Source organism: Mesoplodon bidens (assembly GCF_964165515.1).
Source record: "Mesoplodon bidens genome assembly, chromosome: 10".
Taxonomy (NCBI): Eukaryota; Metazoa; Chordata; class Mammalia; order Artiodactyla; family Ziphiidae; genus Mesoplodon; species Mesoplodon bidens.
The window spans coordinates 1775863-1793352 of record NC_138172.1 but is presented as its reverse complement, the minus strand read 5'-3'; the positions used below and the strand labels follow the sequence as shown (position 1 = coordinate 1793352).

The 17490-nt window shown below is 49.2% G+C and overlaps 1 protein-coding gene across 3 annotated transcripts in view; it reads right to left on the bottom strand.

Annotated features, from left to right (window-relative positions):
- RAB7A (RAB7A, member RAS oncogene family) overlaps positions 1-17490 on the bottom strand; it is a 71917-nt gene that overhangs the window by 12553 nt on the left and 41874 nt on the right. For 2 of the 3 annotated variants that reach the window (XM_081245213.1, XM_081245212.1), the window contains 2 exons: positions 3513-3573; positions 637-763 (listed from right to left, as the gene is read on the bottom strand). In XM_081245213.1, the coding sequence (XP_081101339.1) occupies positions 637-763; positions 3513-3565 (180 nt within the window). In that variant the 5' untranslated portion in view covers positions 3566-3573. Of the gene's footprint in view, positions 1-636; positions 764-3512; positions 3574-12730; positions 12899-17490 lie in introns of all 3 variants that reach the window. The other variant, XM_081245211.1, reaches the window with a different exon arrangement.

Below are 17490 nucleotides of genomic sequence, written 5' to 3'. Positions count from 1 at the left end.
GAGCAGCACATGATTCGGAAGGACTGGCAGGAGATGAAAAAGTGAAGAACAGTTTGCAGCCAGAATGTGAAGGCTTTTAAAGAGCCATGTGAAGAAATCTGTTTCTATCCTAACTGTTGAAAGGGAAGCCCTTGAAATCCGATTAAGCTGATAGGTGAAAAACCAGATTGGCTTAATAGAAACACAACTTTAAGGGCTACAGATAGGACAGATTATAAGAAGCCAGAAAAACAGGAAAACTAATTTAACAGCTGCTGTAAGAACCTAGGAGAGACACAAAGACTTTCTTGGCCTAAAGAACTAGACGAGGGTACTAGGAAAGAGACAAGTTACACATTTTGGAGACATAAGACAGGAACCTGTGGGTTGCCAAATTTACAGCAAAAAAACAATGAAAACCAGGAAGTCCAGTTAAATTTGAACTCTGGGAAAAAACGAAAAATTTTTCGTGTGTCTCACACAGTATTTGGGACATACTTGATGTCTTGCATTTTATCTGGCAATCCTACCTATAAGCCAATTATCCAGGAATACAATAGTGAGATCTAAGGAACAGGGAGGGGGAAATGCCTGGGCATGAAAAGGGGTACAGACGGAACGACCAGGCTTGGCTGGCAAAGTGAGACATGCGCTTACCTGCATCGTAACCAGTCTGTCATCCACCATCACCTCCTTTGTCAGAAAGTCTGCTCCTATTGTGGCTTTGTACTGATTACTGAATTTCTTGTTCACATACTGGTTCATGAGTGATGTCTTACCGACTCTGAAATTGGAGAAAAACCACAAGTATAAGTCAACTAGGAAAGCGCTGAAAACGGACTCTGACGCCTGCCGCTCAGAAGGAACCTGCCCGTCCTGCAGGAGAACAAGGCCCTGCCCACCCCCATCAGAGGAGGAGGACTTCCCAGTTCACTCGCCTGACGACATGCTTTCTCCTGGGACAACACAGGGTGCAGATGTGGCCAGACCTGGAAAGGCTGCTTCTAGGTTCTGGTATAGCTGGTGGAGCCTGGTATTATTTCTCTCCAGAAGCATGCCAACAAATACGCTCCTTCTAAAAGCAGCCCCAGCAATAAGATCGCTCCACTAGTCCAAAAATATCTCTGCCGCCTTGGGTGTGTCTCCATTTAGTGGTTGCTATTCAGTCCAAGCAAATAATAGCCAGAGGAAGCCACTGGCTCCGAGAAGACATTTACACCAGTTAACCAATCTGCTGCTTCAAAGTTTAAAATCTGAAGCAGAAAGAAGCACCAATATTCCACCAAACCAGAATCTACCTCAAAGTATGCTCCTCCAGAGGTATTTTCCAGTAAGAAAACTCAGCAAGAGACAGTGTGTGATTTTTTTTTTGGTTATGAGTTAGTTAGGACAGGCCGAAGACAACGCAAGCCTTCCTCACGGCCAGTAGTACCATCCTTTTCACAAAGGAACATTCATTTCACATGCAGAGGGGACCTGGACAGCCCAAGGCACTGTTCTCCACCTGGTCCCGTGCACCAGAACTTCCAGGGGGAAAAGACAGGAAATCTGTAATCAAGCAAGTTTGGGTAACACAGGCTAAAAGCAGTACTTTCAATCCTGACAGCATACCAGAGGCACCAGGAGAATGTATGTGAGTGGAAGCGGGGACAGGGAGAGAGGAGGGGGGAGGCGGGGAGAGATGAGTGCCAGCGTATTTTAAGCACCGCCAACCAGGTCCCACCCACTGGGCTGGGCAAATGCTAATTGTTAAAAGGCCCCTGGGGTGATTAAAAAACCCAGCCACGGTAGAAAAATCACTGCCTTTTAAAAAGAACTTTGGAATAAGGACGTGCACCTGCATTTATTATCATATTGTTTTTAAAAATATGTAGCCTCCAGTCTAAGTTTTCATGGCTCACTTCAGATGCCAAGTCTGAAAAGCTCCCCCTGGAACCCCCTGAAACTTAACAGTGATGAAAGAACTAGTTAGTTACCCGGTTAGCGGCAGATCTAAGACCCGAACCCAGTTCTCCAGTCCCAGGCTCTACTGACGCAGGCACAGCAGGAGGAGGATGCAGGCATAGCCCACTTTAACGCGCTCTGTGCAAACTGCACTTTTTACAGACTGAATGTCTGTGGCAGCCCTGTGTCAAGCGAGTCTATCGGTGCCACTTTTCCAATGGCATTTGCTCACTTCATGTCTGTGTCACATTTTGTTAGCTCTCGCAATAGTTCAAACTTCTTCATTAGTATATTTGTTACGACGATCAGTGATTTTGATGTTATTGCAAAAATATTACGACTCCCTGAAGGCTGAGACGATGGTTAGCATTTTCTAGCCATAAAAGCATTTAAATTGAGGTGTGTACACTGTTTTCAGACATAAGGCTATTGTACCCTTACGAGACTACAGTGTAGTGCAAACGTAACTTTTATATGCCCTGGGAAACCAAAAAGTTGACGTGACTCCCCTTCACTGCGATACCCACTTCGTCGCGGCGGTCCAGAACCAAGCCCACAGTGTCTCTGGGATCTGCGTGTGCTGCACAGTGCACCCCAAACCTCCATCTCGTGGACACGGCGCCAACAGCAACAAGCCTACATAAACAGCGCTCCCTAGTCTAACCAGCTTGGGAAAGGGATTCCATGGTTTTTTTGGTTTTTTTTTATATATTTTCTTTGTTTTTGGCTGTGTTGGGTCTTCGTTGCTGTGCACGGGCTTTCTCCAGTTGCGGCGAGCAGAGGCTACTCTTCGTTGTGGTGCACGGGCTTCTCATTGCGGTGGCTTCTCTTGTTGTGGAGCACAGGCTCTAGGTACGTGGGCTTCAGTAGTTGTGGCTCACGGGCTCTAGAGCGCAGGATCAGTAGTTGTGACACACGGGCTTAGGTGCTCCACGGCATGTGGGATCCTCCCAGACCAGGGATCGAACCCGTGTCCCATACATTGGCAAGCGGATCCTCTTTTTGTTTTTTTAATGAATTTGTTTGTTTGTTTGCTTGTTTATATATTTATTTATGGCCACGTTGGGCCTTCATTGCTGCGCGCGGGCTTTCTCTAGTTGTGGCGAGCGGGGGCTACTCTTCCTCACGGTGCACAGGCTTCTCATCGCAGTGGCTTCTCTTGTTGCGGAGCACGGGCTCTAGGCATGCAGGCTTCAGCAGCTGTGGCTCGTGGGCTTAGTTGCTCCGCGGCATGTGGGATCTTCCCGGAGCCACGGGGAGGGCTCGAACCCGTGTCCCCTACACTGGCAGGCAGGCTCTTAACCACTGCACCACCAGGGAAGTCAAGTCCCCCATGAAACTATCATTAATTGACTTCAAACAGCCACCCTTGTCCCTAAATCATGCCCCAAATTGGGGAACAAAGGACTACCTGACCAGGGGTCATTCAGATTTTTGCTGTGCTCCTAAGAGCACGGAAACGTAGGGCCCTAATGCCATGGCTATTAGAGATGGAAGCAGCAATTGTCAGCACAGAGGGCATGAGCTCCAAGCGCGTGAAATGTAAACCCAGGCCAGCGTGCTGGCTCAGGTTTAGGAGGGGCACTTACCCAGAATCCCCCAGGATGATAACCTTCAGCAGCACTTTCTTCCTCGAGGTCATCCTTGAAGCTGGAAGAGAGGAGAACGCACGTGAGCAGGATGGGAGCACCAGGGGGACCACCTCCCCGGGCACAGGACGTCTCGGCAGCCCCAAGAGCACTGAGCCTGGGCCCTCCTGCCGGCTGCTCCCTGCCGTCCAGGGCCTTCGACAGAACACAGCATCAGTACTGGAACTCTGGACCCAAGAGCTCGGCCACACAGCGTGCCAGGGCCATCCGCCCCTGGGAGGAGTCTGAAGGAAGGATTCTCCCACTTGGATGTGGGATCAGTGCTCCATTTACTCAACAGCTGGGTCCTGCTTCAGGCAGGTCCCTGCTCACACATCACCCCTTGGAGGCGACCCCTCTATCTGAAGTAAAGCAGCCCACCCTGTCCCCGTCTGCTGTACCTGAAGTGAAGCGGCCCACCCTGTCCCCGTCTGCTGTACCTGAAGTGAAGTGGCCCACCCTGTCCCCGTCTGCTGTACCTGAAGTGAAGCGGCCCACCCTGTCCCCGTCTGCCGTCCATCCTTTACTCTGCCTTATTGTTTCTTCAGAGTACTCAACACTACTGCTGACTCTTGAACATCTCAAGGGTTAGGGGCGCTGACCCTCCACTCAGCTGAAAATCGCTTATAACTTAACAGTTGGCCCTCCGCATCCGCGGTGCCACATCCGCGGTCCCGCATCCACAGTATCAACCAAGCAGGGTCGCGTCATTCGTGCTGTTCAAGGGTCAACTGCACTTGATATTTTAATGTATTATATTCGTTTCTCTTCTCTCTTTCCTAATAATTTCTGTGAAAACAGTTTTATTCCCCACGGTTTTATTCTCCAGTACCAAGTAGAGAATTATCAAATATTATGTTAGTGCACAAATTAATATTTGACTTCGCAGCTCTTGAGACCACCTTTCCCCAGAAAGCCTTTCAGGTAGCCTTCCACAGCCTCGACCAGACAATATGTCAGAGGCCTAATCTGCGCTCAACTCTCTGCCACCACGTGACCGCGTGGTCAATTTACTTATCAAGACCGGCCTCCTCTCTTAATTGCCCCTCAGTCCTCAGGGCCTGACCCAGTCACTTTCAGAAGATGAACAACTTTCAAGAAAGCAGGAGTCCTAAATTCTGGACCCCAATGTCAGTGACTTAACTAAAAACTGCCAGAGCAGCACTACTCAGGCAGCTGATCCCCAGGAGAGAGCTGCCACCTCCTCTAGAATCAGGAATTTATGATTGCATGTGAGCCTCAGAAATGACACCTCTGCCTTCTGAGAACCTCTAGCCTTGGCCATTATCCTCAGGAGACACTGAAATAGCCAGGGCAGGAGACTACCACTAACAGTCACAGGGCAACAGCCGACTCCTACCTTCAGTGGAGCTGGGGGAAATTAAGTGTTTATACTTAAGCAAAGTAGGTAAGGATGTGGGTTAAATAAAGCCTGTTATTTTTCCATAGTTTGGGAAAACACGACAGTCAGGACTGGGTCTGAAAAAAGCTACCTTTAGTTTCACCTTTATCCACCTGGCGTCCTGAAGGTGAGGATGACCGCACTGCCTACCTACGGTGGGGGTGACTTAAGCATGCAAATCCCGATCCCATGCTCCTCTGGCGTTGCCACTTTCCAGCTGTGTGACCCGGGGCAAGTCATTTAACCTGTTGGCATAGGGAAAATAGTTCTTATGTCCCATGGGTGATGTGAGGCCTGGATGAGAAAAATGCTCGGGACACTGACTAGGATATAGTAAGTGGTTAGTAAATGTTGGTGCTATGATTTTAATGTGTGCCAAATACCGAGATGAATGAACAACAGAACAGAGTCCAGAAGGCAGTGAGAGAAGCGGTAAGTCACAGAATCCAGGCAAGTAATTCAGCTACACGCCTCGGTCTCCAGATGCCTGGCCGTCAACTGTTCTCCTTCAGCTGGTGGTATCAAAAGGAAACTGAGAGAAAGTATCAGAACCAGCTAGTGCGCCACAGGCCGGATTAGATGGCGAGCCCCACGCGCCTGAAAGCGGTGTCTTCCAGGCTTCAGCAGTGGGGTGGGAGCGGGAGTCAAAGCAGAGGCAGTCAGCAGGCACCACGACCCAGCCTGGGCAAGCTGTCTCAGAGCCCCGAGCCTCATGTCTGTGCGGTCTCTGCAGACACCAGCTTCTGTCTATGAAGTGCCCACCAGTGCCAGCTGGGGCGGCATAAGACAAGCCCGAGTTCTGCCTGTTTCCTTTACTCTTCCATCAGATCTAGGGTTGCTGTTGGTTTTTTCTCTCTGCAGTTAGAGGTACACACCCCCAATCACCCATATCACCCACGAGATCCACAGCCCTACCTTCCTCCCTAGGGACCACCTTGACCAAAGTTTAAGAGTCTCACCCCAAGGTCTGGTACCAAATTTTGGGCTAGAGATCACATTATGACAGCTGGGACAAGTTTCAAATCCAAAGGGCAAATTAAGGAAAGGTATGAAAAGAGGGTGAGCTTTGCAAAGAAATTCTTAAAGAATGTTTAAGACACTGATTTTGAGAATGGGAAAAGGGATTTCCATGACCTGGTTTAGTAAGGCTCATGGTGCATCCAGTATTATTTCATAATATTAGAAGGAAATAAGAAACAAACTTCACCCATCCTGTTCCCACATGACAGACCTCACGTTTGTGTCCTCTCAGGTTTCTGCTCACAGCGGTGGCAGGTGGGCCCGTGCGGCCACCTTGACCCTCCTGGGCAGCAGAGCACGACACCTGAGCGTCTTTCCTCACCTGCACACCCAGTCACAGAACCCCCAGAACCCAGCGGAGGGCGCAGCCGGTAAGTCCCGAGTCCCCATCAGAGCTCGCCCAGCCCCGCACACAACCCGGTATTCTGTCTCTCCCATGTTACTATGTATCCTTGTTTTCCAGTACTTGCTTCCATGACAGTCTCAGTGTCTAATATTTCTCTGAGTGAATTATGCATTTTAATAGCCATTCCTACCTTTTGTTTAATATATCAAAAATCTGGGAAAAACAACGCCATAAGAAACAGCTCTGAACTCCCATTTGTGGGGTCATTTTCCTGGGCCGCAGCAATGCCGCTGGGGAGGTCTCTTAGGCTCAAACTCACGCGACTATCGCAGGCCACGCCAGCCCTGAGGAACACGGATCGCTGGCTGACCTCGCGACGGCCCACGCCGCAGACAGCTCAGGCACAGGGAGGCGGCCTGGACTCACCACCCTGGCTCTGAGCCCTCATTCCTGGGGGGCTCCCACGAGGGACACGTCCAGCGCGAGAGCCACTGTGCTCCAGAGGGGCCTGGGGCCCATCAGGTACTCACAGCCCCTCCCCATCTGTCACATGCAATCACCAACCAGGAGACATTTTATCACAAACCACACTGCCTTTAGTGGGGTTCCAGGGAAACAGCTAGAAAGTTAAACAAAGGGCAAATTCTCACTCACGGGAAAGGGTTTTGTCCACCTTAACCTATGGGTATTGTTTAGGAACGGGGTAACTGAGTCAAAAGTATAAACATTTTCATAACTTTTGCTAATTCACTTTCCTGAAGGGTTTTCCAAATTTACACTGCAACCACTGTTGCAGTGATTAACAGCATATAGCATCTAAATGAGAAAAATGACAATTTTACTGAGACAAAGAAAATCTGAATAAATGAAGAGATACCTCCAATAGGAAGCCTTCATGTAAATATATGAATTCTTCCCTATTTAAACAATTCCAAGGTTTTTTTGGAATCGGATGAAGTGATTATAACTTTACCCATAAAAATAAATGCACAAGAGCCCCTCCCACTCCTCTCAAAGAAAGAGTAATGACAGGGATTTGCCTGACAGTCTTGCAAAGTACGTTATGAAAATACAGTATGAACACCATGGGCCGGAATAAACAGAAGGGACTCCAGAAAGGAACAATTTCGGCATGTCCAGTGTCACAAAATTCAGCAGCAAAAGGACGAACGGTTCACCACGTGGTGAGAGCCAGAATTAACGTGCTTAAACCTCATCTTCCACAACAGATTCCCACAGGAGTAAAGGTGTAAATGTAAGGACGGCTATGTACGAAGCTGAAAGGAATACATACAAGATTAAAAGGTTTTTCCTGCGTGGTGGGATTCCAAATGATTTCGTTTTCTTTATATTCATGTGAAGAGTGCATTTCTTTTAAACTCAAAAAGCTACTTCCATTTTGGAGGAGTATGTTCACCTGTTGATTTTTCAGGTAAATTTTCTGCTTGCAAGAATATTCCTGTTCGCCATGAGGTGCACCTCAAGGCAGATTTTCCTCTTTGCTCGGTGCCTGTGAACAGTCGGGCTTTTGCAAACAGGGCGCCGGCCCGGAGGAAACCCCCAGCTGGCTTCACCAGGACGCTGACGGCTTCAAACTGGCAGAAGCTAAGAGCTATGTTTTTGTACTTAATGTTCTCCAGGACCAAGAATGGGGCACTTGTTTCTAGAAAAGAGCTAAGAAAAAAAAAACCAAACGAAACCTTGAACACAACTCTTGCCACAAGCAGAAGTGGCTTTAAAACCTCCACTGGCAGCTTCTGCTTTCTGTCACCCATTTCCATCACCACCTTCATGAATTTTCGAAGACAGAAATTACTTTTAAAAATCCTACCAAGTGAGAAATTTCTAAGTGGAAAACCATTCTTCAACGCACAGAGCACTTCCTTTTACACTTTTACAGGAGGAAGGGAAGCAGGCAGAGAGAAGGGAAGGAGCTGTATGAGGTCCCTCACCCGTTGCCTGGAAATGAACATTTTAGATAGCATCCATTAATCCAGGAAGCTCTCTAAAAGTCATTCTAGAATAAGATATATTCAGAACACACTTCCTTCCTTCTGCTGTCAAACCAAACTTGATCAGCGTGCTCTGGGGTGCGTTCTTCTAGAACACTAACTGTTCCACACGCTGAATCGATTGTTTCCCTCACGTACAGTGTTTCCCGTGGAATGAATCAAAAACCAGAACTTCCCCCCATCAGCTGGAGTTGCCGCTTTCCTCACTGCTGAAGCACAGCAGCCAGCTGGCCATAAAGGCAGACAAAACAAGGAAGCCCCAAGCAGGTAAAAACATCAGGAAAACACCGTTCCCAGCTCTGGGCCAGGCAGGGTCAGTGAGGACAGAAGGGGACTGACGGAGAGGGGTCAGCGGAGGGCGGTGAGGACACAGGGCTGGGGAGGGGAAGAGCAGGGCGCTGGGGGTCGGCGGGCCACCGCCAAGTCTGAGTTCCTGGAGGTAGGTCGACTTGGCCTGGTGATCAGAAACACGCTGACTATGCTCAAGTGGAGGTGAGGCTCTATAGGGAGATGCAGGGCCAAGGAGGTGAGCGCAAAGCCGTCAAGACAATGGTGTAAATCGCAGGGGATGAAACTGAACAAGGTGTCATCACGTCCAAGGTCACACAGCAATCAAGTGGCATAGCTGGAGTGAACAGGTGTGTAAGTCCAGACCCAACACCTGACGGCCCTGCCACTCAGCAGTACCAGCTTTCCCCTGGTTCGCCAGGAACCAGGCACTTAAAAAAGCTCCCTCTGGGGACTGAGGTGCACACACAAGGTTTGGAAAATCACTGACGTGAGGTCAAAAACTGCTGTTCTGCTTTACATTTGTGTCTGATACAAAACTAACGATGGCACGAAATATTTGAACAAGTGCTAAAGGTTCAACAAAGCTGGGACAGTTAAACCAATTGATTTTCTATAGTCCATTAACATCTTTACCTGGTCTGTGTTTCCAAGCTGCCTACCTTTAACAGCTACAGCCTAACCAGACACTTGACTTTTCTGCCCCCATTAAAGTATTGAATTGTACAACATTCAGAAAAGTACAAAAGAATGAAGCAAAGACAAAGGCCAAACACAGTTCCATCTCTTAGAAGCAAGCAATCACTATTAGCATCAGGGTATAAGTCTTTCCAGTTTTCCTTCAAACGGCTGAGATCATACTGTTCATAACTTCGCATCCCATTTTGTTCTACATTAAATATCTTCCCACATTATTAAGGCTGATAATACTTCAGCATATGGATAATCCCACTCCTTTGTTATTAAGTGGTTGCTTTTAGTTATAATGAGATGAACCCATGTATACAATGTGATCAGACTCACAAATGAGTTATTACTCAGCTAAATAGCGTAAGTATTTGAAAGGCCTTTGAAATACGTGGACAAATTAGTTTCCAGAATAACTTTATTTCCACCCGTGCCAGCAATGAACTAGTATTTCAATGTCACCGCCCCCAGCTATCATTAGCACAAATCACTGCTAATCAGACAGACAGCTACAAACGAGGGTCAACGGGTCCTATTTGTACTCCTTACATTAGTAGAGTCAAACATTTCCACCACCTGTTTCTCAGTTGTCTGATGGTCTCTGCCTACTTTACCTATTAGACTGTGATCTACTGCACACATGGTCTACATGTAACATCGCGAAGGAAGCAACACTGAGACACAGACCTCACAAGCTGTAGGCTTCTGAGCAGAATAAAGGTACCATCCTCACCTTTAACCAGCACCCACTGCCTTCCAAGAGTCTGCACTCTGCTCCTGACCATTAGAGAAACCAGCAGTCTTCCTGCTCCCCAAACGGAAGGACCTCAAGGCTCGAGAGAGGGAGGCAAGCGATGTCTGCTGATCAACTTTTGAAGAAGGTTACGTGGAGAGACGGGGAAGGCATCTGAACTCACATAATACTACCGTGTTGGTCGTCAAGCTCAACAGTACTGTCTGTTGTAGGCAGACTCTTTTTTTTTAACTTTCCAAACTGAGGAAGCAGACTAGGACCTAAAGAGTGGAAGGGCACAGCCCATGAAACAGCAAGAAGCAAATTCCGGCTAGTGAACTGCACCCCAGGCCTCCGTGAGGTCATCTACTTAATCCTCAGGACAAGCCCATAGGGTTGAATTCCCAGTTAACAGATGAGGAAACGGAAGCTCCTAAGTGATCACTGCATTTCTAAAAGTATTCAGACATGAGACTGGAGCCCAGGACTGATTACAAAGGCCTTCATCTCAGCCACTACACTGGGTTGATCACCAAGATCATAAAGGCATTTCGTGCTTCAAATAACCTACAGGGTGAGACCACATGCACAGCCAAAGACGGGGTGACATGATAACTGAGGCTGAGTCACTGGTGGGAGGCAGGGAGGTTCATAACACTGGTCTCGTTACTTTTGTAACACCTGAGATTTCCTGTAGTAAAAACTGTAAATGCAATTCACACTTTTTTTTTTTTTTTTCTTTTTGTGGTACGTGGGCCTCTCACTGCTGCGGCCTCTCCCGTTGCGGAGCACAGGCTCCGGACGCGCAGGCTCAGCGGCCATGGCTCACGGGCCCAGCCGCTCCGCGGCATGTGGGATCTTCCCGGACCGGGGCACAAACCCGTGTCCCCTGCATCGGCAGGCGGACTCTCAACCACTGCGCCACCAGGGAAGCCCGCAATTCACACTTTTAACACACAAGGAATATCTGGAAGAGAAATCAAGACTTTATACATTTGTTTTCATTAACAAAAATATCTGACGAACTTTTCTGGTAGATGTATCCCCGATTAAGGATTGGTAATCATCTCTGGCCATCTGTGATAATCAGCCTCTGGTTGCGGCGCAAGCACGAGTGTTAGTTTTGCCACCGCAGAAATCTGAGGTTAGAAATGTCTAGCAAGGGCTTCCCTGGTGGCGCAGTGGTTGAGAGTCCGCCTGCCGATGCAGAGGATACGGGTTCATGCCCCGGTCCGGGAGGATCCCACATGCCGCGGAGCGGCTGGGCCCGTGAGCCATGGCCGCTGAGCCTGCGTGTCCGGAGCCTGTGCTCCGCAACGGGAGAGGCCACAACAGTGAGAGGCCCACGTATCGGAAAAAAAAAAAAAAAAAAAAGAAATGTCTAGCAAAAAATTATGTTAGGGTTTTGATAAGAACAGGTAACTTTTTTTTTATTTCTATTTTTTTGGGTTTTTTTATTATTATTTTTTAACTTTTTTAAAAAAGATTTATTATTTATTTATTTTATTCATTTTTGGCTGCACTGGGTCTTACTGGTGGCACACAGGATCTTTTGCTGTGGCATATGGGCTCTTGGTTGTGGTGTGCGGACTTCTCTCTAGTTGTGTCATGTGGGTTTTCTCTTCCCTAGTTGTGGCGCGCAGGTTTTCTCTTTTCTCATTGTGGTGCGCGTGTTTTCTCTTCTCTCGTTGTGGCGCACGGGTTTTCTCTTCTCTTGTTGTGGCGCGCGGGCTCTGTAGTTCGCAGCACGCGGGCTCTAGTTAGGCACAGGAGCTCAGTAGTTGTGGTGCACAGGCTTAGCTGCCCCGTGGCATGTGGGATCTTATTTCCCTGGCCAGGGATCAAACCTGCGTCCCCTGCATTGTAAGGCAGATTCTTTACCACTGGGCCACCAGGGAAGTCCCACAGGTAACTTCTTTTAATATCAGTTTGAGAAAGAAAAAGGTAACACAAATATGAATTTGGATTCCGATCCCAGAGGAGCTTAAGAAGAAAAGAGAAAAGTCAGAATGAGATCAGAATTTTCAGCCAATAATACCACCAAGACAACTTCCATTCCAGTGGCTAAAAGGCACTGTGCAAGGGTTTTAAAGTATCAGGAAACAGCCATAAAATGTTGTAAGGTGAATAAAAAATGTCTCTCACCAGCACCTCCCAGCCAGCAGGTGGAAGGGAGGAAGGAAGTCATGCTGGTTGCAGAAGGGAGGTCTGCTTGACGGGCCTGGGGAACACAGGTCACAAATCCGTGCAGGAGGACTAGTTACCCAGAGGCCTGAGCTCAAACAAACCACTCTGATGTATGCAGTAAGCTCCCATCACCACCTGCTTCCCCTGCAAGCTCACTACTGACTGTCTCCAGGCTAATGAGCAGTTTAACTGCTCATCTCACCTGGGGAAGCAGGAAGGTTGAGACAACTTAGTGTTGTTAAGGGTGGCCAGCATGTCCTTGGGGATGAGAGTTGAAGCGTGGCCACTTTAACGACCCAAGGGTTAGCAAATCTAGGAAATATTCTACTACAAGAAAGAGGTAAAAGGACGGGGTGTGACAGACTGGCTTGGGTTAAAAATGAAAATGGCTTCCAAGTTCTAAGCCCAGGGGAGAGGCAAAAGAAAGCATCACTGAATAACATTTTAAAGGCTACAGAACTAAAACTGACGTCATAACTTCGAACAGTAGCAAAAATGTCCCACCAATAAAGGAAGATGGAAACTGGAGATGTTCTGAAACTCCACGATCAGGTGGTGCAGGGACCAAACGCAGGTGCAAGGAAGTGAAGGAGAGAAAAGTGTAGGAGGCCAAAAGCCACTTCTGTGGAATCATCCAGTCATTTCCAGGGCGCTCAGGACAGTGCTGGTGTTCTAGGAATGGAGACATGATTAGACTGGAACACAGAACTTAGCAACTGGTCACGACAATCACTACTCTGAATGTACAACAGGCATTTAGGCAGTTAGGCGTCCTTTTTACTTGTGACTCGCCTTTGCCTTGTTTGCACCGTTCTCCTCTCCCCTAAGTCATCAGCCTGTCCTAGCACACCTTCTGGGCCCTTCCACTGTCCAGTTCCCAATTTCCCTTCATTCAACACAACTGTTTCAGAATAACCTTAAGCCCTTAAATCTTGGTTATAAACCCCCAGGGCACCAGGTTTTGTCTGTGGTGAGCTGTTCCTCACTCCCTTAAGGTCAAATGCCACCTTCACTGAGAAGCTTCCTCTGACCTCCCCAGAGCCCAAGACAGACCCAAGCCTCCCTCCACTGTGTCCGCGACACTCTCCCGTGCTGCCAGGCGAGGATGCGGCTCTACAGGGTCCTCTGGGTGGAAGAGGTCAACCTTCAGGGCATGGCCCTCTGACCACGTGGAAGCCTGCGGGCAGTGCAGGACAGGACGACAGTCACCTGCAAGACCATCTTCACCTCTGCCGCCGTCCTTGAAAGGATCTCCGCCCTGGACTGCGGTCCTCTAACCGAGCGCCGCTGCCATGCACGCAGGGGTGCCGTCTGTCCTGAGACACTGGGGTTATACAGCTTGAAATACGTGGTCTGCAGATAATGCATATCCTGTGTGCTCCAAGTAAGACTTCTACCGTAATGATATTAGCGAACAGGCTGCTGGTCTGAGGTTCCATTTAGAACCACCACCTCCACGTGGGAAACTCAGCCAGAAGATGTTACTAGAAGCCTTCAAAAGGACACTGTGAGGGCCCAAGGGGTAGGGAGAGACACTCTTTCATTACATAGCACATTAAGGAGGTGACCAACTACTTTAAAACACCACCGTGATTGAGACATATTGAATTAATTTTAAGGGTAATTAACTTAGCTGGGAAAGTCAGGGAAGGATTCCTCCAGGAAGATCTGACTGAATCTGGATCAGAAGCAGGAAAAGCACGCCAAAATTTCCCTGGCAGGAAAACTAGCGCATGCAGCATGCAAAGGCCTTGTGGCAGGGAGAAACAAACACCTGGGGGTTGACGGCCAGATCACAGGGGCCCCAGCAGGCCACGGCGGGGCCCTGAAGCACTGAGCAGCGCCCCCTCTACGATTCTGACACAGCAGTGTTCACGCTGTGGAGCCATCAGCTTGCCTGCCGCGGGGTGGGGTGGGGGGGTGTGGGGGGCAGCGTTCAGCAGCGGGAGAGCCCACGGCGCATGTGAAGAGGCTGCGTAACCTCCGGGCAAGGGGGCTGCGCCAGAGCTGTGGTGAGACTGAGGGGAACGGAGGTGCTCCCGGGGCCAAGAAAAGAGGGTCGGCACCACGCGCTGAACTGGTCTCAGAAGGCAGGACACAAGGGGCGCGCCGCGAAGCGCCCGGGTTCACACGCAACGCAACCCAAAGCATCCTCGGACAGGGAACCCTGAAAAAGAGCCAGGCGTTCTTTGGAAGGGAATTATGTTTGATTTAGACACATGCTAAGTTTGAAGTGACCCTGACATAAAGAAGAGAAGGTCTTTACTCAATTAAGCATATGGTTTGCTTGGTTAATGCTCAAAACGTCTTTAAGTGGCAAATATATAACTGAGTGGAGGACAGACATGGATCAAAATACAGATGTGATAAAGAATCTGAATGACAGTTACCTTTCACTGTAGGAAAACCCCACTAAAAGCAGAGATGCTGCCAGTATCTCTGACCAACCCGGAATGGAATCTGCCCGAAGAGGGTGCCCACACCAGGGTCATAAATGGCTGGGGGCAGTGCGCAGGACATGTGGAATTTCCTGCCTTGCTGAATCAGTCTGTACTCTGCAAAGTTCAAGAGGCATTGCTTTAACTGACTCAAGGATCTGGTAAGGAACAGGTATTCTGAGATTCACATTCACCTACTTCCATGTTATAGTTTACAGGGATTTCCAAGACTATGAAAAACATGAACTCATTTGAATTTTATCATATTCCCCTTTCCTCCAATACTAGAGGGCCTAGGATAATCTTGCAATCAAATCTATTTTTAAAAGATATAGTTGTACATCTTACATCTTAAGTTTCACTGTTAACTGTGCTGGACTTATGACTTCAGTCTACACCCCTGTGCTAACACGGGGACATCAGCGCTCCCTGGACAGGAGTGTGAAGAACAATGCTGGCGGGCCTTGCCTCCTAGAGGCTGCTGCCGGGTGGCAAGAAGACAAACGATACCCAGGGCAGGACAAACATGGACTTCAAGACGAGAGTGGTGTAGAAGAGAGAACCCAGCCGCCAGAAATACCGAACATCTTCCAAAGCAGGACTAAACAGCCGCACACACGATGCCTCAGAAGGAGCATTCAGTCTGTCCAAACTGTCAGGATGCTTTACTGTCTTCAACTCCTCGTAAGCTTCAGAGACAGTCCCAGGAGGCCCAGGGGAAAGTGCTAGGGGACTGAGATGACAAAGAGCCGGACTGTGGAGCGTCAGGCCTGGGGCCAAGACGGGCAGGACACGGGAGTACAACGTCACCAAGGTGGGAGGCCTGAGCTGCACACGAAGCCCAAGCACAGCCACCTTGCTGCTCCAGGCAACCTTTCGAGGGAGCCGCCTCGTCTCCCCTGGCAACACTGCTCCCAACAGGCCTCATCTCCCCCCCAAATGCTCCGTCTCAGGTGCGCCTGCCACTCCCCACGGGGCCCCGCACGTGAGGGCTTGGGGACAACTCGCACGGGGCCCCGCACGGGCCTGGAGAGCACAGCCTTCCCTGGTGGAGACACGGGTCCAGGGGCTGCCCCCGTGAGCGCCTTCTTCTAGGCTTGGCCCACACGGATGATGCTGAGCTTCCGAGCACAAGGCTAGCGCCCATTCACATGAAGACTTTAAGCCTCCTGCCCATCACTCAGCAGGAAAAGCCTGGCTGACCATTCTCACCGGGGCACATTCTCTGGATCCGCCACAGTATTAACTGTCGTCTGTGCTCTCGCTTAAAAGGTGGAGACATTACTTTCTTGTGTGCAGTGATCTGTGATCCTTTAGCAGTAAAGGTTTAAGGGAGTAGGCAAAAATCTAGACGGATTACACAAGACATAAAGAAATGCCTTGGCAGCTCCGTTTCCTCCCCAGGCCTGGATCATTTTCTTTTTAAAAAATATTTATTTATGGCTACTCCGGGTCTTAGTTGCAGAACGCTCAATCTTCATTGTGGCATGCGGGATCTTTTTTTTTTTTTAGTTGCAGCATGCGGACTCTTAGTTGTGGCATGTGGGCTTCTTAGATGCGGCATACGGGATCTACCTCCACGACCAGGGATTGAACCTGGGTCCCCTGCACTGGGAGCGCAGAGTCTTACCTCCTGGACCACCAGGGAAGTCCCAGGCCTGGATCATTTTTGCGGCGAGCCCCGCCTCTCACTAAGGTCTGCCTGGGCCAAGAGGGGACTTGGTGGACGCTCGCGCACAGCGCTGCTCCGTTACAGGCCTCCGCAGCCCTTGGTGCTGCTCCTCAGCTCTAGCCCGGGTAGATTATGTCCAACCATCAGGCAGGTAAAAGGAGGCACACAGCAAGCGTCCCCACCCCTCGGGCACCAGCCTCTGCCACAGGGAGAACTGTCCTGGCATTTGCAATGCTTTTCCATTCCGCTCGGGCTCAAATGGCAGCCTCTCCCTAGAACTCAAGATGTACACACACAGAAGAGTAAGGTAGCTTGTCCAAGGCCACACAGCTAGTCATCCGGGAAACAGGATTTTTTTTTTTGTATTTATTTATCTATGTATCTGGCTGCGTCGGGTCTTAGTTGTGGCACACGGGATCTTCGTTGCAGCGTGCGGCATCTTTCGTTGTGGTGCGCGGGTTCTAGAGCGCAAGAGCTCAGCAGTTGCGGCACATGGGCTTAGTTGCTCCGTGGCATGCAGGATCTCAGTTCCCCGACCAGGGATCAAACCCACGTCCCCTGCATTGGAAGGTGGACTCTTAACCACTGGACCACTAGGGAAGTCCCTGGAGCCAGGATTTGAAATGAGGCAGTCTGGCTCCATCGTTCTTCCAACAAGAATCATGGGCTTCTCCAACATTCAAATTTCCACTGTCTAAGTGCAAGGCACCAGGCCAGGTTCTATTTTACAGTTCTGCTCTGACTGTCCCATTCCAATTTGCCTAAGGAACTTGCGATCACAGCCCCACTGAATGATAACCAGAAGCAGGCGCTCCCAAACTCTCAGGGAGACAGATAAATGGTTACACTGAACACCAGGGAGAGAAGGATGCTTAGAAATGGACCAAGCAAGGCAGTTTAAAGGCTACCCCTCCACAGGAGAGGTGCAACAGCCATGGGAAGACTATGGGCTTTGGGTCCCAACAATGGGATGAAATCCCATCTTGCACATCCAGCTGTGTGAACTTAAATGTGTTTTCATGTGAAAAATGAGCATCCCCTACAAATGAGATAATGCAGAGAAAGCTCTATCTGGCTCATTAAATCTACTCAGTAAGTGGCTATTATGACATGAGGGCTTTTCTCACAGTGAATAAAAACTTACATCTCGTCAA